The sequence below is a fragment of the Cygnus olor genome, chromosome Z, assembly GCF_009769625.2.
Source record: "Cygnus olor isolate bCygOlo1 chromosome Z, bCygOlo1.pri.v2, whole genome shotgun sequence".
Lineage (NCBI taxonomy): Eukaryota > Metazoa > Chordata > Aves > Anseriformes > Anatidae > Cygnus > Cygnus olor.
In genome coordinates this window covers 42,439,207-42,463,129 of record NC_049198.1, presented here as the reverse complement: position 1 = coordinate 42,463,129, position 23,923 = coordinate 42,439,207, and the positions used below count along the sequence as shown (strand labels likewise).

The window sequence follows — 23,923 nt, the reverse complement described above, 5'->3', positions numbered from 1 at the left end:
AAAAGAATTGCCTCATATGGTGCTACCCGACGCCAGCTAGAATCCAGGACACCACAAACAAAATATTTTAGTTTTATTACTGGTGGTGAATGGGTGAGCTGACTTCCTTGTCATCTTTATCTGCAAAAGCACTCTACTACTACAGCTTAGGAATGAACATATCCCAGACTGTCACCTTACCCTAGATATACAACATGAAGAGAAGCCAAAGAGAGGGTAAGTTATTTCCACACAGCTCTTCAACTTCTCTCGTTAAGAAACTGATCTGTACAGCCCATATACTGGAAGCCTCCAGAGGACCTGTCACATAAACTGGATTCTTTTCTGCACATGTATAGTCATGGGGAGAAGGCAAGGGGGGCACGTGAGCTCTGTGGCAGTCTCTGTGTCTGCTCAGCATGCATAGAGCTTCCAGGTACAGCCAGTGCTTACGCGGCATAGCTCAAACAACAATCACCTGCTCGACATCTCTTTCTGGGGGGACTAGACACTGCTAGTCCCAAACTCCAACCATTTTCAAGCTCTGTAAGCAACAGAATTATTCAGCCAGGACACAGTCCAAGTAGGGGATAGATAATCCCCATGCAAAAGATGGGATAAACTAGCATTAAAAAATATGAGGCATAAAATAAAGTCTTCAAGACAATGCAGTTGCCTGCCATGAACCCAAAAGGGATGAAAATTTCATCCCTTACATAAAGATATTTCCTACTGGACATACAGCACTGATGCCTATTTGCACACTTCTTTTTCTGATTTTCAGTGGAATGTTTTTTCCCTCCTCATGTACATGGTTACGTGAGAAACACCACTGAGTGCAAGTTTGAGTTCTCCATTTACTGAGTGATCAGGGTTTTTTTGTTGTTGTTGTTTTGTTTTGTTTTGTTTTGCTTTTCTAAAGTAGTTTCTGAAGAAGGGTGGGGAGATATTTAATGAGAGGGTGTCTGAGGTGACCATACTGTGTTTCCACAAGACAACAGAAAAATGAAGCACTGCCTTTTCTACATCTCTGCCTGAAGGCAACTCAGGAATTTCCTTCTTATGAACGCAAAATATTCATTCACATTTTGGGGAAGATTTGACAAGATTTTTTAATCATGTTTTATAGATATTTTCCAAAGCAATCTGGATTTTTATTCTCTCCCACTTCCCTACTAAGAGTGTTTATTAAATTTCAATTATAAAATAATGTCTATATGCTAAGTTGAGACTAATTTTGCTGTCACTTAATTCAAAGGCATATGACTCAGAGAGTTCATGGGTAGCTGACCCAATCCTGTTATTCAGAACTTCCAAGAAATGTTACTTTATTTTGCTTTATTTCAGTAATGCTCATATACCCCAGGTTGTTTACCTTCATTTGTTAATAATCAATATATATTTATGCTGCAGACTTTTCAAAGCAGGTAATATTTTATTATTAGTCTAGGTCTTACATATTGATATGGCGTTCTAATCTCAAGTTTTAAATATTGCTTTAGTATCAATTCAATAATTCAATTCTAATGATGATAAATCAAGAGAGTGTTTCTGGGACTTTGGACTATGGATAGATCCATACGTGAATGCTCACATGTAAATGCAAACTTTGGAGAAGTTTGAGGTTCACATCAGGCACAACTGAAAGTCATTCCTTTCTAATGAAATATTTAAGTTATTTGTAGCTCACCACTACCAGACATACCACGCCTGTGATTAGTTTTTGAAGGACTGTATGTGAACTGTGATCTTGTATCACAGTAATTGATAACCATCACTAGTCATATTTAGAGAATAAATAAACTCTGTACTGGTTGCTGCCCTTTCAGAATTTTATGTAGTCATTATCCCAAAAACATACCCTTAATAAAATATGAGCTAGATAGACAATTTTGCAACTAAAAACCTACTGAAGTCAAATTTACTGATTATGCAGTATGATAACCCCTTCCCAAAAGGGACACACACACTTGCCACTCTCTCCTGCTGCCACTTACCAAGATATGCACAGAAGCTCAAGAAAACGCATCCGTCAGAAAGTGCCAGTGAGACAGGAGGCACTGCAATTGTACCTTCCATTCTTGCTATTGTTTTCCTTGCATCTACCACCCTAAAGCAACATTTGAAGTATGGTCTGAAGTACCTCTGATGTACAGCATAGATTCTCATATTTGTAATCTAATTCATATCAAAATAAATTTTAAGTTCCTATCTTCTTTCTCCCTGCACTGAACAACACACTACACTCAGATAATATTTTAGTCCAGGAAGTTTCCCACTGGGCTGTGCAAGCAGGAGGGAAAGAAATGGGATTTGTCATAAGAGAAAAAAAAAAAAAAAGAGGCCCAGAAGGACTTGATCCAAAATTCTGTATTACCACCTACATTTGTCTCTGCCCTTACTTACCTGATGAATAAATGAAACACTAACTGTGATGGCTCTTTATCTGGTTATCTCAAATGCTCTTGGTGCAGAAGCCTAATGTATAAGTTTGTTCAACCCGCAACAATTATGACATATTTAAGACATAAAAAGCAACCCTGCTTACCTTTCATTCCAAACTTAGAGTGTCTTCCAAACTTCAGAATAATAAGCATTATTACTAAGCCAGTGCACACCAGCGCTGCAATTCCCACCACAACATACACCTAAAAAAGAGTACATAAATAGGTGTGTTTGTATAGTTCTCATGATCTATCTTCCAAAACATTTAACGTACATTCAGATTAAAACAGTTAGGTAAAGAAATTCATTTCAACCAGGAAACATTTGCACCCAGTTCAAAGAGTAGAGAAAACAGCCACTTCTTGAAGTTTCTCCCTTCCTTCTATCCTACAGAGGACAGAGATGCAGACACCTCTGAGAATCACTTTTTCAACATCCTACATGTTCAAGGCAGGGAGGGAATGTACATCTCCTCCTTCCCTTCCAACAGAGTGGCATGTTACAGGAAAGCATGTAAGGAAAGCATATAAGAAAAAACTTTTTTACTGTGTGGGTGATCAAACACAGGCACAGGTTGCCCAGAGTGGCTGTGGAGCCTCCATCCCTGGAGATACTAAAAACCAGACTGGACACAGCCCTGTGAAACCTGCCGTGATTTAGCTGACCCCACTTTGAGTCAGGAGGGGAAGAGGGGCAGAAAATTTCCAGAGGTCCCTTTCATCCTCAGCCATTCAATTATTCTGTTATCAGAGAATATAAGAGTGGCTGGGATCCTCGAGATGGGGGACTAGAGGCTTGTCAGTGTTATGGCGTTTAACAGACAGGAACAGAAAAAAACAGAAGCTTCAGGAGCCCATCCACTGCTCTCTCAGGACTTCTCACCCCCCAGCCATCAGCACTGGAAGGAGTCGCTGGTCAGGTTTCCTCTGATTCCTCCCCCGTAGGAGAATGTCTCCTGAATGCCTCCTTTCCCCCTCCTCCCTAGCTCTCAGCCCGTGCACTGGTTCATAACACACACACTCTGCATGCATTGCCTGCTGCTGTGCCAGGGCACTGAAGCTGCAGGGCAGCAATATTAACCAGGCTAGCCACCCAATGACAGTTTCCAGCAATTCAGCTCAGGACAGTCTGAGAGGCAAGGCAGCAAAGAAGGAGACCCACCAATTTAGCTACCTATGCTAAAGTTCTCCTGCACATGATCAAAGCACTAGACAAAAACACATTTTAGAAGCATAGGTAAAGAGTCTGAAAGTTTGTTACAGCACATCCTCTCTGTTAGGAGCAGCTAACTTCAGGACTGGAATTCAAACAACAATCTTTAAATTACCTCAGATGCCTTTGTTTTGTAAATATAGAGTTGCTCTCCTTGCCTAAAATTGGCCTGAAAAATTACAGCTAGTTGTTCAGAAAAACACAAAAACAATTAAATAGCAATTTTACTTGGTCTGAGAAGTGATTCTCTCTTTCAAAAAATGGGGCAATGGAAGGGTAGGAGTGGGGTGCACTGCTTTAATTTTTCTTTTTTTTTTCTTTTTTTTTTTTTTTCTGTTTTGATCACAACATGGTAATAGCTCTGATGTTCTAGTAGCTTAGGGTCCCATTACAATCTCTGCAGTTTCATTAGTTGCATAGTCAGAAAGTCTGCCAAGATTACAGATCAGGAAACAATGTATATACTTACAGTGATGCTATCTTCATTCTCTTTGTTGGAAACATCCGTAGAAGTGATTTGATTACTGTTATTTGTGGTGTCTCCAAGATCATTAGGCGTGGTTTCATACTCTTAGGAAATGAAAAAAAAAAAAAAAAAAAGGTTGCTTTTATAATTTCGTAACCTCAGAAGGGAAATGGTTGTCTTTATTATTTCAGCTCTGTAGCACAGTAAGGTCAGCAACACCTCTTGGGACTCTTTGAACTTGCTATTGTACCTGGTACACTTGGTGGGAGATCTCTGTGACAGGTAATCTTAAACAAATGTGTTGTGACTGAGAGACTTGACAACAGAAGCTGCTCCTCTCTGCAGCTTAACAGAGAAGCAATCTACACCATAATCTCTCTCTCTATTGGGAAACCTAGAGTTAAAAAGAACTCCATCCATAAAGCTATTTTTGTGTTTCTGACTTCCCATTAAAAATGAAAGATGGTCCTCTACACTGAACTTCTCTAGCCTTGTATTCAGCCAAATATAGGACTGTCTTAGAAAACTAGCTTGGGGACTTTTGTTTAGCTGAGGTGAATTTAGCATATGGCTTTTTAGCTGGCTTATTACTCTAAAACATGAAGTAGCTGTTTTTCTTAGTTTAAAAAATATTTTAAAAATACTGTTGTGTGCATAGAGGTTAAAGTTTAGCATGATAAAGTCATAAAGGTAAAACTTTAAAAAGTTACATGCCTGAGATAGTATGAAGAAATTTGATTTATCAAAATAATGGTAACTGACCGGTCTACAGGGTGAATCTGGAACTACTCCATCAAAAGAATGAACAGGCTTTAATTATTTATAATTATTTAAAAATGAAACATATTTACAGTCCATGATTTTTTGTCAAATTTATTCAAATGAGATAAAAAAATTAAATAGTGTGCATATGAACTTCGAGATACATACATTAAAATAAAAAACTGAATGTATTTTATGATTACATCTGAAAATATACACAATGTTTCAATTTTATGACTGTAATGTGTACAGATCAAAGAAACAAACAAGGGCAATAACTGCATCTATTACTCATGCACCTCTAGCATTTTAATTTAAATTAGCAATTAATCCTGTATTTCTTTGCACATTTTGATTAAAAACAATGCTATAAGCCTACAGATGAAACTGTAGCCATAAATATGAAAAAGCAAAATGCAGAGGCATAGTTCTCACTAACCACAGAGGCACTAACCCTTGCTACTTAGAAAGGGGAGGAAGGGAGGGCTGCAGCTTGGTAGAATTTGCCTTCTCTAGCTCCCAAGGCCATTTTGGAGAGCTCAGCTGGCAACGCTAGCAACAAGCTGCACCAGGTTTTTGATCTTCATGCATGCACAAACACATTTTCTTTTGCAAAGCACTCAGCAGGCTGGAGATTTTTGGTATATGAACCCACACAGCTACCTCTGCCACCAGTGCTACAGTCAGTACAGTCAGGTTGTCTAATCAGCTCATGTAGTCTATTCTGGCTCTATACCACACATGCTGAAGGACAGGATTTTTTTAAAGCCAAAATACATACAGAGCTTTCATGGGAAACAAAATTTAATTTCCTGGTCTTTTACCATTTGAACTCTCCAACTCAGCTTTGTATCTCTATGCCTATAGCTTCCTATGCAGCAAGGTCAAAATAGTAATGAAAAGCAAACAAACAGCATTCCTTACTACAGGCAGCATAAACGCTACCCAAATGACTCACCTGCACAAGCAGCCTGGACACTGAGGCAGAGTGCTGTGCAGACCAGCCACTACTCTGACTACAGGTTTTGCCACAGCAAAAGAGGAGACTTGTTCATTTGTAGGCAGCACATGAGCTCTTCACCAGTGCAGAACTCAGCTTGTAACAAGTATCTCAGCCTACAAGACTGGGTTTCCTTTACAACTACCTTCACTAAGTACTCACTAAGAGTTTTGACCAACCCTATTTACAATATCTTTATAACAAGACCAATAAACAAAACATATTGAGAACCTTCATTGCTCTCTATAGTACAAAGTTTCTAGAGGGATTTTTTTTGCTCTTAAATTTACCTGTAAATAGTGGAGGGCAAAAGCAGTTGCTCTTTGCAATTCTGTTTACGTCCACATCTGTACTAAGCTACTGGGAAGCATACCCTGAAGGACTAATGAGAACTATGCAGAATATTTCATGTCTAGTTTTTGAGTCCTCTGAATGCAGTTTTATATTAAAATGGGCAAGAGAAAAAGTAGGTCACTTCGGTACATTGGTGTTGCATTGCCATTTCCCACCGCATAACTGTGAAACATTTACATTTGAATGAGTGCCAGATTTTCAAAGCCTCTTGAAATGGGTGAGCCAGGCAAGGAAAACATGCACAACAGCCATCCAGCCAAAACCAGGCAATTCTGAATTAAACAAATTCTTGTTCACTTTATTATGCAATCATGCTATAGACACATAGCATTCTGATACAGACAGGGTCACGCCTCTTGACTCACACTATGTGGGACTCGTATTGCTTCAGGGCCAGATTCCCTGGTGCCTAGCACCTTATGCAGTTACCTATAACTGTGCCAACTGAGGTAAAGCACATCTCGAGCTGGATAGTATCCTGTAGCTGCTTTAAAAACAAGGTGCAAAGCAGCTGGGATACAGATGAGAGCACCGCAATAAACACTGGGGCGTCATTGTGCACAGTCCTCCTGGGGGCTCAGTGCTACGGGGCACGTTGTCTCTGCCATGTTCATGACCACATTAGAAGAAGCAGGGTGGCATGGAAACATGAACTAGCAGCCAAGGAATCTGGCTCTGTATTTGGTTTCCTGCACAACCCTGGGCAGGTTGCTCTGTCTCCACCAGTACCTCCTGCACAGGACCACTCCAGCCTCTCCTCCTTGCCCTTTCCAGCCACGAGGGACCAGTGACAGCTCCACGCCACCAGCAGGTAAGGCTCTACGTGCAGGGAACCCCCCAATGAACATAACATCATGCAGACTTCTGCTGCCTCCCCAGTTCTTCTGTTTCCCACAGTATTTTTAAAACACTTAATGGGAAGCCTTTGGAAACCACCTCACAGGGAGTGCAAGACACAGAAGGGTCAAGTCCCAAGGGACAGCTGGGGAGTGAGTGGGCTTTAAACCTCCCTTCCAACATCATCTGAGTTGCGGGTAAACATTAGCACAGAGATCAAGTGGTCTGAAAAGGAGTCGTGGAAAAGGCTTGGTCTCCAGGGGGAGCTAATCCCAGCGGGTTCCCCTGTCAGTTATGTAGGCTGTGGTTCTCCACAGAAGTGAAAGAGCTTCTCGGCTTTCCAGCCTGCCTCATATATTCATCTCACTAACTGGACTTGTGAATTTGGAATAATTTAGGGAAACACTCTGGAAAGTGTTTCTCAAAGCAAGCACTGAGTCACTGAAGCAAAGATCAAAGACAGCAATTTCAAAAAGTACGAAGAAAAGCCAGAAATAACAAGGAATACTGCTTTCATCAGGATGAGATCTTGCTGGTTGTGATTCACTTGCACAACTTTGAGCACGCATTTTGACAGAACGAACCAAAGTCACTTGAAGCACAGTGCTCACATGGTTAAAGCCATACACATGCACCAGGACCTTGGCAAACAGCTCAGAATCAAAAGCTTCATGTACGTATGTATATATGCTTATATAATACAACGGAATTAAGAAATTGTGCAAACCACCATCGCCTTCTGCAACTCCTATCCCCCTCAAAAATAATAATTTGGAAAGAGAGGGAGGGGAAGCTGTGCTTTAGTATTTCTAAGCACTTAAAGCCAAAATGGTGCTTCAGTTGCACATTTGCTAAAGTTTAATGACATGGAATGGAATCAAAGCAATAACATTTAAATCAGCTTAAAGAAAACTTGACTTATGGGCCATTTCATCCTAATGAAAGTACTCCAAACAGGATCAAGCTTCCACTGGAAGCTAAAGGGTGTTGGGGTATGTTGGTTAGAATGGACTTTTCATGCTCACCAGAAGTGTACCAGAAGTACTACATAAAACTGGTTGTTTTGCTGTTCACAGATTCTATTCTAATGCATGCTGGCTTCCACTAGGTACAGCCTAAAACATTTTGCCTAACTAAAAACTAATGTGAACACCATGTCATCAAATCTTCTGGCACCCACTCAGATATCACTGAGCTGATGCTTTGCTTATGTAAGAGAGATTAAGGGAAGGTACAAATGAGAGGACAGAGAAGAATAAATTGCCTACAGGAAAACTTACTTGTGCCATCCTCATTTCTAAGTGGGATTTAGGGGTACATTTTTGGAGACTAAACAAGTATGAAAACATTCCTGAAAAAATAAATTAAGTTATATAAGGAGAAATCATGAACTTCCTTTCCTCCAAGAAATGCCTCTGAAAGGTTCACAAAATCTCATGCCTGTGAGCTACATCAGACTACTGTCATCCCACAGAACCAATTGCAACCATTCATAGCAGTGGATTTATGCCTCTCCTAATGTGAATCAAAAGCAGCAGGGTAAGTAAAGCATCACATTGCCCTTACCGATCTTAAATAATATAAGGCAAGAGAAGAACCGACAACACAAAGTACCTTTAGAATTGTATTGTAACATGTGCCATTTCAGTTTAACTGAGCCTGACATTCAATCTTTTAGTGGTTTGAGTTCCTTCATTTCTATCATTAAAAGAAAAGAAAAAGAAAATCAAATATATACCATAAACGTCTGGATCCACAATTGGGCCACTACCTGTACATGGAGAAGAGAAAAAATAAATAAATAAAAGAAAAAAAAGAAAAAAAAAGAAAAAGCCTTTGTAAATAGATTGTAAATGCTGAAAGAATAAGACTTTCTTTAGGATTTTTTTAAGGGTTGACATGTTATTTGCAATAGCATTTATCAGTACCTACACAAACACAAAACAACATCAATATATTACACTACCTGTTAATCAGACTACATTTCCAATTATTTTACAGCTATCCCAAGTTAGAACTTGGTTTCATGTACTCTCTGCTGTTAATGTGTATCTGAAAAAAGTGCAACAATAACTATTCTTGTTGAGAATCAATGTTAAGATTCACCCTGACCTTAAGCAGACTTCAGTGGGAGTTATCATCACTGACTTTTACCTGGACAAAAAATTTTGCAATTTAAGCACTACGAGAGCAAAGTGGTTTGCAGCTACAACACTGCAAGCTGTCAAGTTAAGGGCTAGAGGTAGCAATGAACTACACAGCCCGATCTCATTCACTCTGTGAAAGGATGCTTCCCAAAAAGCAGATGCACAGCTGAACCACAGGGTTCTTTGTACCAAAAGAGTCTCCCATAAGCCAGCCTTTACAGAGGCAAATGGACACATCTAGTCTACACTTTTCTAAATTTTACTAGTTCCACTTTGCAGCTTTTTCTAATTATCACACATATGTAAGGCTGAGCACATATGTGAGTATAATGCACGGAACGCCCACTGAAATTAGCAAGATATTAGACTATACACATCCTGAAAGATAGTAGTGTTATATTTCAACATACCCATTCATCTCGGTTTATAATGTATTTATAGCATAGTATAGCTTATCTAGTAGGTTTCTAACCATCTTTTCCTTGTATTTACTCTTTTTTTTTTTTTTTTTTTTTAATAAAATTAGCAGATAGTTAAAACTTTTAAAGATGAATTAAACTTCAAAAAGCATAACTCCAGTACTGTGTAGTAATTCCACACCAGTGCCATTACATTGGAATAAAGCCACTGACAAGTATGACCAGAACACAGTTGTTTCTGCTTATGTCAACAGCGTGAGAATCTGTGCTGAAAATATGAAACAAAGAGTTGCAAACTATCTGCAGAATGGCAGCAGATAATTAGGTTTGCTTTTAAATGCATTTGAAGATATTCTGGTATCCAGAGATATAGGTTAATAGACCCCATGGGAATTGTCAATCTGCAGAAATAAGTAACAAGTGAAAACAGGCTGTACTACTACTGTTTGTCCTCAAGCAACTTCTGACCAGGGTTTTCAGTTCACAAACTTTCATGGATTCAGTTTTTCCACTATAAAACATCCATTTGATGAAAGATGGTATTTCAAATTTACCTTCTGTAATCTGAAGGAAAAATAACATCAACAAAACTCCCAGGCCTTTATTTCCTGCTAACATGGCAACTTTTTTGTTACTATTTACTGGAATGGGCTAAAGTCATCAAACTAGTTTAACCCTTAATTCCTGTTAGGGGCATTTAAACTAGGAAGTCATTGACTCCATTCAAATACCTTTTGCATAACTAAATACTTCACTTCAAATAAAGTGGCAAAAATCAGGTTTTTGAAATTTGGACCAAACCCAAATTTCTATTTAGAATTGCCTTCATAAAAGCATATCTACTCAGTCGTCAAAACATCACTTGAAGCTATTTTAACATTAAACTTCACCGCAATAATTTTACATGTTTACATGCAATTATTTTTTAAGGCAAACAAAGAGCAGTGTAGTTGTTTTGGTCCCTGTTAGAACAGGTTGCTGAGTAAATAAACTATTAAGAATCTGATCCTATTCACTCATCTTTATAAAGTACATCAACTTGATTTGCTTACTTCTTTCTTTATAAAGTTGACATTTCCAAAATAAAGCAGCAGCAGCAAAAGACTCAATCCAAAAACATACTTTTCCAAAACAGACCCATGTTGTTATGCCACAATAGCAAGATACTACTTTTAAGGCATATTTAACATTTTCTTTTACTTTTGCACTATACTATGTGACTTGAATTCCTTCAGCTGAATTTTAGAGTACAGGGCTGGTAGATGACAGAGCTTACTTAGTTGTTATTGGTAAAAATCTCTCCAGCACTCATTAGTTGTTTTGGATCAACTTTGGGAACAGCTCCCAGAATGTAACTTGGATGTTTCTTGCCTAGTGTTTGTTGTAGTGTAATCTCAAATAAGCATATAATCGTCAGCTGGAACAGCTTCACTGGAATTCAAGAATTTTAGCAGACTAAAACTAGTTTAAAATCTACCTTGCAGAATCTGAAATTTCTTCTTCTAGACTTTAGCATCTAAAAGAGACTTTTATTTTATGATACTAACAATGATATCATTAACTCAATCCAAATCCCACTATGGTATATGTTTTCCTCTCATTCATGTCTACAAAAAATGATCTGCAAGAAGCATGCTGGAAGTTGAGAATATCTTAGCACAAATTCTGTCTTCGTAAACATGTTTGATGCAACTTTGAAAGTAAAGTATTGCTCTGTTGATGACAGAACATGTTTCAGACTTAGCTGTATTTTACATAGATGTATAACTTATAGGTGAGGGTTTATATATATATGTGTGTTTTTTTTTGTTTTGTTTTGTTTTGTTTTTTACATTCAGTTCATTTGCTCGTAAGTGATGCAATAACCAGAGAATCAGTTCAAAGCCTAGTGAGGATACCCCACCCCATGAAACATCAGGACAGGTATTTAATTCAGTTATGAAGGCATGGAAATGAACATAATTCCAGGGTGTGGACCTTAATCTTTATGCTTCATTGTACAATATGTGGGCCAAAAGAAGAAACTACACAGTAACGACAGCACTGAAGAAGCCTTTCAGGTGTTTAGAAGAATCCTAACAGTGTTTTAAATTATAATACTTAATAATAATAATAATAATAATAATAATAATGATGGAGGATTCTGTTTTTTTAACATTTGCTTTTATGTCACCTTCAGTGGAAGAGAGAAAAATGTTGTGAAATATTCTAAAGCTCAGTGCCATGATTATTATAGGAAAAAGCTCCACTAATAAGAACAACACTGAGAAGGCTAACTAGATAAGCAATTTCCCCTGTTGTTAATTTTTAAGACTAGTTTGGTGCCATCCTCTATGCATGAACTGATTTCTGATGCAGTTACATCCTGCCTGTATGTAGTCCTGTTTCCTCTATACTGTTTTTGTGAAGCTTAATCCACCGCAGAACTTGGGAAATGTTTAAAGAACACAGCACAGATTATCCGGAGACCTAAATTCCTTATGAATATAAAAATGATGGAGCAAATAATAACTTTGTCTTTCTAATTGGGAGGATGCCTTCTGTTCTATTTAGTGATTTAAAAGGCCACAACTGGAAAATTCTCAGTGTAAAGGCAAAAAGAGTAAAAGAAAAACAGAACAGAAAGAGGAATTTGGATCAAAGACAAAAAATGATAAATTCTTATAAATATATTAGGGAAACTGTTACTCTGATGAGAAAATGAAGCCAGGTTCATATTAAATACCCAGAGTGTAGCAGAGCTTCCATTGCATAGAGAACATGGACGAGGTGAACTGTATTGCTGAGCTGCTATAACACAGTATCAGAGGATGCCAGTAGCTGAAATCATGGCATGTTCCTGTAATGAGTCTATTTAAGGAAGAACTGCAGAGAAGAAAGAGGAGAGGAACACTAAGGACAGCAGGAGTAAATACAGCCTGGCTGTAACAGCTCTTCACCTTCTCTTTCTAAGTGTGGGAAAGAGAAAGACCTGCCATCCCTTTCTCCCTTCAGCCTGAGCTGTTAGGAGCAAATGTTAAATACAGACCATATTTTTACTGTCTCTAGCCTACAATGCAGGAGAGAGAATTTAAATATTCACTTTTTTTTTTTTTTTTTTCTCTCAGATAACACTGGCAATGTAAATTGCTGTTTCAGAAAAGACGGCTTTTTATATCCTGTGATTAAAAAACCAAACGTAGATATATGCTCATATTTTCAAATACAATTGTGCAATTATTTGCACCAAAACATGCCTGTATTTCCACTCTTGCTGTACAAGGTACACTCAGAGGTTTTTCTACATGAAACAATACATTTGCACGTATACCTTCTTACCCTTACAGTCACTTCACATATGGTTTTGACGATGTGGTGAACTACCACACCACAGTGAACATTAATCACTGACAGGAGTCCCTGCAGTTCATTGAGTTAGTCTACCTTGAGTCTGCTCTCATACATTCAGAATGGCTGAGGCAGAGCCTCTAGAGCAGAAGATGCAGATATTTAACAGCAACCATCTTGAGCATGGATATTCCTAGGCATGTAGGTCCCCAGCCTTAACTGAAATGAATGGGAATTGGACATCAAAATGCCTGTGAGGGCCTGAGACTTTGACCATCCTACCTCTGGACTACCTGTTTTCTCTCCAGCTCCCTCTGGTGTCCTAGACAAGGTATTATCGTCAACTCACTGGACTGCATTACTGATTTTGCCACAAGGCACTAGGCGCTACTGTAGGCATCCCCGTGTCCTTGGATACACTACCTAGCTGCATTCACACATAGTGTAGAAAACCTGTGGAGTGATTGAACGGGCACTCGTTGCTTTCCAGATCAGAACTGAGGCTTGAGGAAACATTTCAGAAGCAGCCACCTTTCACTAGCCTTAGCTGACACTGAGAACGATTACCCAAAGGAAGGATTTAGAGAGCAGTAGCATGGCCTGACTTGAGAAGCAATAAACAAGAAGAAAACTTTAAAGGAAAGCATTATTTTAAAACTGATTTTGACAACATTCATTCAGAGGAAAAAAAAAAAAAAAAGCATATAAAACATTTCCTGAAAATCTGTTAAGCTGGCCAGGAGCACTGTCTCCACAATCCCATCAATTTGCAACTACTAACACTGGAAAAAAAAATAAATTATACTCACCATCTCCAGGCACTGACATGAAATGAGCATCAACCCGCTTTTCATCTTCTCCATACTCATTCTTTGCCAGTAAGGTATAAGCACCATTATTCAGGTGTGTAGGGTTGTCCAGCTGAAGGCAGCCATGGTATTCACTTTGATTGATAACATGTATTTTAGTACAGATGTATTCAGACTCATTCAGTATAGCCCCTTCATAGAACCACTGCAATGTGGGCTTAGGGTTCCCTTTCACAGTGAATGGAATACACCAGTGGTGGTCCGGGGTTGGAGATTCAATAAATGTGATATTTGGTGCAACTATATTGGAAAAAAGAGTGAAGAACATCAGAATATCTTGAACAAGCCATTTTCCCCAGCCCTTCAAGTTATCAGGGAAGTATTTTTCATTCAATGGTACAAAAGCATGTTACTTGTAGGAATTATACCTATTTGCAGGACACTCACACAGGACACTCACTGGCTCTGCCTTGGGTACTACATTCACAACCGAAATTAAGCCATTCTTCAGAAAGAAACAAAACAAACCAGTTTCAGACAAAGACTGAACACCACTTAAATCCCACACTCTGCAAGGTGTGGGAAGTTCAGTTACTGAATCACTGAGAAGGGAGAGAGAGTGATTTTAGCTTTACTTTTTACTTTTAGCTGAAAAAAATGGTGCAGAGGAGTGCTGAAAGAACAGAACAGTATTGAAAATATTTAAAAGTTGGCCCAAAGCAAGCAGTACTGGAAATATCCTCAGCCAGGAATCCAAACTTTCAGATGATTTTCTTCACAGAATCAAAGCCAGAACAGATGACTTCATTCCCTGGATTCTTCTGACAGGGAAGGACCATTTTCTACTATACATTTTCTCATTATTTGTTCAAAACTGCTAAATGCCTCAAGTTTACAGACTTGTTCTGTTTCCCTCAGGAGACTATTACAACACCTTGCCCATTATTTCACTATTGGGAAATTTTGCTTGATATTTATTCTTAACTGCATCCAATTTTGTCTAGTTACACTCCCTTTTATCACTCATAACAGTGCCAAGCTCAGAATCTCATTTACACTGTTCAAACATTTCTAGTTTATGTTCCTTCCCATAGCTATTACATATCCAATTTCAACCTACAAACCATTTGAGGTACATCTATAGTGTTTTTTCTAGTTTTCTCTGTCATGAGCACATGCTGAACAAAGTTTGCCATCTACAAAGCGTTCCATTCCCATCTTCAGTTGAACAGAAGACTGCAACTTGTGAAAACATGCTGCCTTGTTCACACAAAATGAATTCAGGCTGGAATCTTAGATCTAAGAAGCCAGTGTCTCCATATTACATGTCCCTTCCCCCTTCCTTGGCCCTGACAAATAAGTACATTATTCAAAGCTATGACAAATAAATTTACATCTGGCAGTACAAATGTTGCAAGTGTGTTATTTTTTGAACAAACCAGTTGTTTATTTAGATAATAAAACCTTTAATATTTGTAGTCTCTTTATAATTAACTCTATGACCCTTTTGATGCATTCACACTTCTTAATTCCTAAGATAGTGTGTACATATACGCACACCATTACAAACCTTCCCACACTGACGGTCCCACTGAGGACTTTGGCTCTCAGACCATTGCTTACAGGTTGTTCTAACTGGAAGATAAAGCATTTAGAAAAGTATTTTTTTACAAACTCGGAGCAGAAGATAAATTCAACAACTGCTGATTGAGCTATTCCCGTTATTAACAGCAGTAGATAGTTCACGTGCTTAAAAGATGTTTCTGTTTCTGCAACCTGTGCGCCCTCAAAATATTTGTAACCAAAATAGCTGTTACTAATGCAGTTTGGCCTCATGAGCTGCATGGAGGCCTATGTACGTACAGAATACCGTGAGCTCAGCAGAGGCTTGGTCCTCTCCCACAATGTTCTCTGCCACACATGAAATCCACAGCCCACTGTCCATGGATGAGACGTTCTTTATTGTTAGCGAAGCAGGATTCTTACTTGTGTCACTCTACAAATGGTCAGAAAAACATATATGTGTCAACTGAAGCCTAAAGAAACAAGGGAGAGGCAGGGAATCATTGGCCACAGCTCAACAGCATTTTTCGTTTTCCCTTCCCTTTAGCTCCATCGGTCTGTAATTAATCGAAATGTTACTTTGGCACCTTACCCAATAGACACAAAAGACAGAACCATCGGTGGCTGAAGTTCCAAAAGTGTAGTCCTGCTGCAAACACTGCACTTGTCCATTTCTCTGTCCTGTTCCTTTCACTTTCTGCCTTTTCTAAACACTTCCCCTCTAGAAAAATGTCTTATTCATCCACGCCCTTGCTTACCCCTTTCTTCCATTTCATGACTTATTTATATGGTCCATCTCTAGTCCGCTTGAATTTTTCCTCCTCCCCTATATTCTGTTCAGTCCTTCTTTATTGCCTTTTGTCTCTTTGCTATTAAGCATGGTATCTTTTCCACTGCTGCCTTCTGAGCTCTACTGCACTGTGACAACTGTGTGTCTTCTCCCTCCTCCTTAGCCAAATTTCTCTTGAAAGCTTCTTCCTCTTGTAAACAATTTATGAGAAATTACACCCCTTCTAATACCTATAAGCTACTGTCCAAGTAATGTTTTATGTGTTCAAGCAATAAGGCTAATTAAGGTAAGAATTATGAATCTTAGAACTCTTGATTCTTGTGATTCTTAGAAAGCTCACGGCACATTTACAACCTGAAATGCCATATTAAATATGCAGCTATGCTATACTGCATAAAGTGCATAGGGCAGAATCATTAAAAAACAAAACAAAACAAAACAAAACAAAACAAAAAACAGCTAGCAAAGCTAGTTGTTAAAGACACTGTTTTCTTAAACCGGGTCATTCATGTGATCTCCAAATAACTACTATTTCCATACTTGAATTTTTCATAAAATGCAAGACTACATTCTTAAAATGAAAAAGAACCAAAACATATTCAGAAAACATACAATAATTAGTATCCTTTTTAAAAAACTCCTTTTGAAATACTTTTCTTAGTGTACATGTATGCTTCAGTGTTGCACAGTAGACAAAAAGATAATGCCCTGCAAGTATAAAACCACAGTGACTTTCAGCAGCAGTCAGTGGGGACATGTGGGGACACTCCTGCATACAGGACCAGAAGTTTGAACCTCGAGGTCCCATCTAAACCCCACTTGAGTTAAATGCCCCATCGATATCAGTGTGACATTGATATCAGTGTGACACTGATATCAATCTGTGATATCAATCAGGCAGTGTGGAAAAGCCAAAAAGCCCACTGCATATTTCTCTATGTGCAGCTCTCAGAGGTGAGAAGTGCTTAAAGCTGGATTCAGAGCAGAGGGCTTCAATAGTGGATTAAGGGCTGAAACCTATAGCAAGAAAAATCTGACATAAACAAATTTATATACCAGCATAAAAAATAATCATATGGTGAAATGTAGGACTAGAGTATAGTTTTAACTTCTGTTAACATTTCTCTTTGTAAAACAGGAAAGAGAGAAACAGCACGCAAAAGTAGCATAGGAGGTGAAGAAAAGGGAGTCAGCAACACAGATATGAAAGTGAGAGAAAGGAAACCAAAAAAACAACACTCATGGAGAAGGGAAGGATAGTTGTGAATGAGGCTTAAAAAGCACTCATTCTTCTGCTACCGAAAAGACTACCGTGCTCCACAGCTAAGGTTGTAGCCAGCCTGTATTACGAGACCCACCGAAATCTCACACATGAAGTTATGCCAGGACAGAGTATTTCTGGAAAGCTTGAAGAAAACTGAACATGGCATTTGAACGATAGGAGGGTTAAAAAATGAAGTGATCTCACTTTTTGAACAGCATCCCACATTTGTTTTGTCTCATAACTAAAAAAAGGAAAAAGAAGAAGAAAAAGAAAAAGCACAACTTGGCATAAGTTCCCCAAACTGTTTTAATTTCTTGTTCTTTATGATGACTGGTGCCTTTGGGTAGTTTTCCCGATTAGAGAAAATTTTAGAAATAAAACTAGAGCTCTCAGAATTCTTTCTTATGGAAGCTGAGAGACATGCTAATCAAGTCCTATCTATACGGCCCAACATAATGACCTCAGGGCAGAAAGTACAAAGGTAAAGACACCCCAGAGGTCCTGGCATTCTCACACTGTAGGAATAGTTTTAGAAGTACACATCCCACACTTGCACAGATCAGAAAGTTTTAGGTTGTCTGCACCCTCATGAATACAGGGTAGCCAATGCCATGAAATTGTAAATAACAGAAGGTCTTGCACCATGAAAATTATGGCAATTTAAGGGGTCAGCAGCTGCACCTGGTTAAACACTTCTTATGAACAACTCCATCAGAATGAACTGTCTATCTCCATTGTGCATACAGTCCAAGGAAAGGGCATATAACACAAAGTTCTCAGAAAATAAAATTCCCACTCTCTCTGGCTTTGTTGAGGTAACACCTACATACTTCATTAAAAAAAAAATCTTTTTAATAAAACCTTCACCTTAACTTTCTTGACTCTCTGTAGTTACTTTGTTTTCTTGAAAGAAAGTGAAACAAAACACAAAACAATTAATGCTGACAAACAAAATTGTCCAACCAACAGTTAATATGGACATGAAGGTTTTGGCTTGAAAATATAATAAATTAACAACTTAAAGCTTTTTTCATGCCTTGGGTAGGTAAGAGATATTCTTTCTGTATAGGTATATGTCATACTGAGAAAGAACTTTTGCTTCAGTATCTTTATTCACTATGTTAACCCCAAGAAATTACTGCACTTTCATTTACAAATCTGAAGTAACAAGTGTTTGCCATTTTCCAAAAACACTGCAATAGCTGCCCTGGATTGAAAGAAACTGGGAAATAAATTTAAGTCCAAAATCAATCTTCTATTTCATCTTTTTGATAAGACGTTAACTAAAGCTGGACATGAACTTTGTTCCATCCATCAGCAGATATCTGTATAGGAATTATCACTTCTTTGAATATGAAACTTACCTCATGGTTTGAAACAAAATTAGTGAGCACCCAGGACACATTAGGGGGCGGCCCTCCAGTAGTATCACAGTACAATGTGATGCTCTTTCCTTCTACCACGGTGATGTTGTAATTGCTTAAGTTTGCTGAGGGTAAGTCTGTGATAGAAACAACAACAACAAAAAACACATGCTTTTGTATGTGCCAGAAATAGACACTGCTCAGTTCTAAGCAAACTGCATAAATACAAGCCGAAACAACACTAAATTAGATATTCACTGTGGTCAGCTACTGTTGAATTAGAGAGTAAAAACACCATCTTCGGAAACTACAATCTTTAAGCTGCTACATAACATTTTTCTGCACCACCTCTGCTTCACATCTTCAGAAAACATTACTGCAAATGAAAACACATTAAGCTAATTGTATAGGAAACTGTTGCAGGTGGGCAAACAGAATTTATCCTAACTTCAGCTTTTAACTTAAAAAAACAAAACAAAACAAAACAAAATACTAAAACCTTCCCCTCATTCTTTAAACCTGGAAATTTAAGCTGTCTCTGTTACAGTTGCAAAGAAATCTTTAATTTTCCAGAAAGTAACTTACACTGTGGTATTCTCACTGTTCTCCACAACACTAACAGGAAATTACCATTAGCCCACAGCACCACACAAGAGATTACAGCCCTCCCTCTCACACAGAGACACGGCTCACAGAGAGCACAAAACCCAAACCTTCAAGTACAAAATGAGGGAAACAAAGCACTGAACATATCAAAACAGAGGAGAGAAAGGGCAGAAGAGAAGGTTGGCTATTGCACAGGGCTGCTTTCCAAGGCATCCCAGCAGGCTTAGCTATTGCTCTCAGTAAAGCCAGGGTACCTGGTGAGATGGTACCACTCACCAGGAAAACAACCCAAATTTTGCAGAAGACAGGACTCCCCCTCCAACTCACAGAGTTATAAACCACTCTGCACCTCAGTCTTCAGCACCCAAAGCAATGTGAGCTTCCAGAAGAATAAATATATAAGTGCTTCCAAATGCACCAGGAATGACCCTCCTCAATAAAATGTAAGCAATACCAATAGACACCTAGTACACAGGGCCACACGCCACATTTCTTTACTAAGCAAATAATGATGCAGCATGCTAGAAATATTAATTCTTTCTTAAGTCATTCTGCAGCTTCAGGTGGAGCTGCTATGTACTGTAAAAGGCCTTGCCCTCTTTTATGATGAATTTATGCTGGAGGGTGGGAAGGCCCTGCAGAGGGACCTGGATAGGATGGGTCAATGGGCAGAGGCCAGTGGGATGAGGTTCAACATGGCTACGTGCCGGGTCCTGCACTTTAGTCACAACAACCCTATGCAGCGCTACAGGCTTGGGGCAGAGTGGTGGGAAAGCTGTACAGAGGAAAAGGATCTGGGGGTGTTGGTCAATGCTTGCCTGAACATGAGCCAGCAGTGTGCCCAGGTGGCCAAGAAGGCCAACAGCACCCTGGCTTGTATCAGGAATAGTGTAGCCAGCAGGACCAGGGAGGTGATCATCACCCTGTACTCTGCTCTGGTGAGGCCGCACCTCGAGTACTGTGTTCAGCTTCGGGCCCCACAGTACACGAAGCACATCGAGGCCCTGGAGCATGTCCAGAGAAGGGCTACGAAGCTGGTGAAGAGGCTGGAACACAAGTCCTATGAGGAGCAGCTGAGGGTACTGGGGTTGAAGAGAAGAGGAGGGGTCCAGAGAAGAGACTGGGTCCAGAGAAGAGGAGGCTCAGGGGACGCCTTATTGCTCTCTGCAGCTACCTGAAAGGAAGCTGTGGGAGCTGGGGGTCAGCCTTTTCTCACAGGTAACTAGTGATAGGACTAGAGGGAATGGCCTCAAGTTGCTCCAGGGGAGGTTTAGGTTGGAAATTAGGAGACATTTCTTCTCAGAAAGAGTAGTCAGGTGTTAGAACGGGTTGCCCAGGGAGCTGGTGGAGTCACCGTACCTGGGGGTGTTCAAGGAAAGGTTGGACGTGGTGCTTAGGGACATGGTTTAGTGGTAGGGTGATGGTTGGACCAGATGATCTTGGAGGTCTTTTCCAACCTTAATGATTCTATGATTCTATTTCTCATCAGCAGTTCTATGCAAGTTTTACTTGCAATTTATGATCTCAAATAACCTAGTTTATCTGCTATGCTGGATGTGTATGCATGATCCTGCAACTACTTTTCTTTTCCTGAAACAATGTTTTTTTGTTTGTTTGTTTGTTTTTGTTTGGTTGGTTGGTTGGTTGGCTTTTGTTTGTTTGTTTGTTTGTTTTAATACAAATATATACAAGTTAGAGTACAGAATTTGCATTATGGACTTGCAGGTATGAAACTTTACAGAGGGACTTCTTTACTTATGTAAAAAGCCCCAAACAAACAAGTAATCGCCTTGTTAGTGTGAACTATAACACTTTAATATGTTTGCCAGAAGTTCAATAGAAGCTATATGTATTGGAAATCTCTACTTAAGTTTTATTAGTTCAATAAAAATGAAATGAGAGGAACTAATAGCAAAAAGAAGACTAATCATTTTCCAGGGAATGCTTTCTTGCCTGATAAGATTTGAAGATCAGCACAAGTACATATTAACTGTTTAGATAATTCTAGTGCTTTAAGCAGAGCTGTAATATGATTCTCATTATAGGCATCATGGATTTATTCTATTATTTTCACTTTATAAATCATATGTGGAAGTTTATCGAGACAAAGCTGGACAGTTTGTACGCCTTGATGCAGTAATCTGTTACCGAAGGTAGCCATCTGCTCTCGCCTGCTGTGAATTCAAATCTCAGCAGTGTCTGTCAGCTAGTTGGGCAGGAAATAAAACTAATCTTAGGGAACATTTGGATATTAATTACACTGGTTAAGGAACAAGGAGAGAAGTAATGAGATCATTTGCTTTATAAAGTTACCCTTTCACACCACCTCTGAAAACCTTTCCAATTGCTTTTGCCAGACCTGGATATGCAAAGACTATCAGGCTCGCTTCTTCCTGGCACAAGTACTACAGACAAGGTCTACATGATAGATCAGTGCTTCACTGTTCAAGCCTACATGGTTCCTAATAACATATCATTTCACATGAAACCTGTCATTTAAGCAAGAATTAAGCTAACTTTGGTCTCTTAGATCCCTGCTTTAATAGCTGTTAAGTTCTGAGACAGCTTCGTCCTGCTGTGTGTTATTCACAGGATAGACAACAGAAGTTGAATTCCTCTTGTACTGGTTCTTGTTCCCACATCCCAGAAGTCTGCACATACCATGCTCATGTTATATCTCTGAGGAAGACAGCTATATCGTGCTTGAATCCTGCCAGAAGATTAAAAAATAAAAATGCTTTTTATTCTGTAGATTCTTATTGTTACACTAAAAACCAGTTACAGGGTCTTGCAGAAAACATCACAGCAAAAAATTAAGACTATAACAGCTATATTATATTAATTATATTGTATTGTATTATATTTTATAGTGTAATCACATAATTGTATGTGTTTTCTTTTATTCCTTTCCCAGTCATGAAAGGGTGGGGAAACACAAAAGAATTGCCTTTGGATACATTTTTGTTGGTTGCATATCTTGAGCTAGTGAACTTTTGTTCACCAATGTCATTCTGTCTTTTTTTTCAGGTGGCACTCAGACTACTCCACAGGCAAATACACATTAGTTGAGAGAGGTGGCTCTGTTTAGAGAAAACAGACAGCAACATAGACCTCAGATCTAGAAAAGGTGATATATTGGACTTGCCAGTAAAGCAGTGAGACCAAGGAGCAAAATCTGTACTTACAAATAACTGCATACAAAAAGATATAATACTCCCTAACAGATACATATGCTCAGTATGTATACTCAGAGTAGTGTGAGACTATTTATAAGAGTCAGTAGCATTTTGACACCTACAATACTACAAAGATATTCAGCCATGATGCACTTATTCCTAACTTACTTTGGCTAAACATGGAGTTTTACATGAATATCACTTATGTTAACAGATGCACATTTAAAAGGATTTTTGTATATAGCAATCAATGCAAGCAACCACACAACAGGTTCAAATGGTTTTGTATACTGCCAGCACAGTGAGTTTAGACTGTACCACAACAACCCACACAAGGTAGACATGACATCATCTTCCCACAAGTCTCATCCTGATATCTGTCAGACGGAGATTAGCCTATGCTCCAAAGCTTGAAACATGGTATTTTTTTCAAACTTTGATAGCATTAATTATTATAATTCTGGATATCAGTAATAACCGTGCTAGTATCTGATTTATTTTTTTAAGTTTGCTCTGTTCTTAGCCTTAATAGCTTTCTACAGCAATGAGTTTCACAGGTGTACTGTCCAGACTGTATGCAAAAGCATTCTCTTTTACCATATCTGAAATTTGTTTCTGAATTCCAAATTCATTGAGTGCTGTCCTAAGTTTAAGTGTAAAACTTCTCTTAAAGTGTTCTAAGAGGACAGAAAAGAAGTTTCTGAATGATCTTCTTAAGATCACTCTATTTTATTTGTTTTTCTCATGTCCTTTTTCTTTTTAATATCTATTCAAAGCTTTCCAATCTCTCAAAAAATAGGAGAACAGAACTTGCTATTGAGGATTTAAAATTGTAATGTTGAGTTTAATGGATGGATAGCAAGGGTGCACTTAAATTTATGTGTTTCATTATGTATAGGTATACAATAGCCAGAGAAAATCTGTTTTCATATTGAAATTGATAACATTTTATTCCAGGGAATAAGTAACTGTATTTGAATAAGTAGTTACTTCCACTCACCCCAGACCAATGGGGCAAAACAGAGGCAAGCAGGAGGGACTCATTTATGTCCAGTGAGTCTCCCTAGGTATCATGTCAGGCTTCAGAAGGAACAAACCCTCCCTTAAGAAAGGGGGACCTATTTACCTTCAAATCAGTGCAAATCAGTGTCCTGAGGCCCTGTTATAGTGGAACTGTGAAGAATAACTAGGGAATAACTCGTACATTCAGCTGGGACTTCAACAATCACAAAACCAAATATTTTGGCTAAAATTTTCTAAGGCTACAACAACATTTGGCTACACAACTGTCAATGGCAATTAATAAAAAGAACATGTCTAAATTCCTACAGCTTTCAAGGACCTCATGCTGCTACTTACTACTTTCTACAGAAAAGTTACACTAGTTTTGGTAGAGCCAAACA

At 38.7% G+C, this 23,923-nt stretch overlaps 1 protein-coding gene across 7 annotated transcripts in view; it reads right to left on the bottom strand.

Moving 5' to 3' along the window:
* NTRK2 (neurotrophic receptor tyrosine kinase 2) overlaps positions 1–23,923 on the bottom strand; it is a 201,303-nt gene that overhangs the window by 139,803 nt on the left and 37,577 nt on the right. For all 7 annotated transcript variants that reach the window (XM_040540792.1, XM_040540793.1, XM_040540794.1 and 4 more), the window contains exons 6-11: positions 18,739–18,875; positions 15,621–15,753; positions 13,758–14,057; positions 8,794–8,826; positions 4,106–4,206; positions 2,528–2,627 (exon numbers count right to left, since the gene is read on the bottom strand). In XM_040540792.1, the coding sequence (XP_040396726.1) occupies positions 2,528–2,627; positions 4,106–4,206; positions 8,794–8,826; positions 13,758–14,057; positions 15,621–15,753; positions 18,739–18,875 (804 nt within the window). The remainder of the gene's footprint in view (positions 1–2,527; positions 2,628–4,105; positions 4,207–8,793; positions 8,827–13,757; positions 14,058–15,620; positions 15,754–18,738; positions 18,876–23,923) is intronic.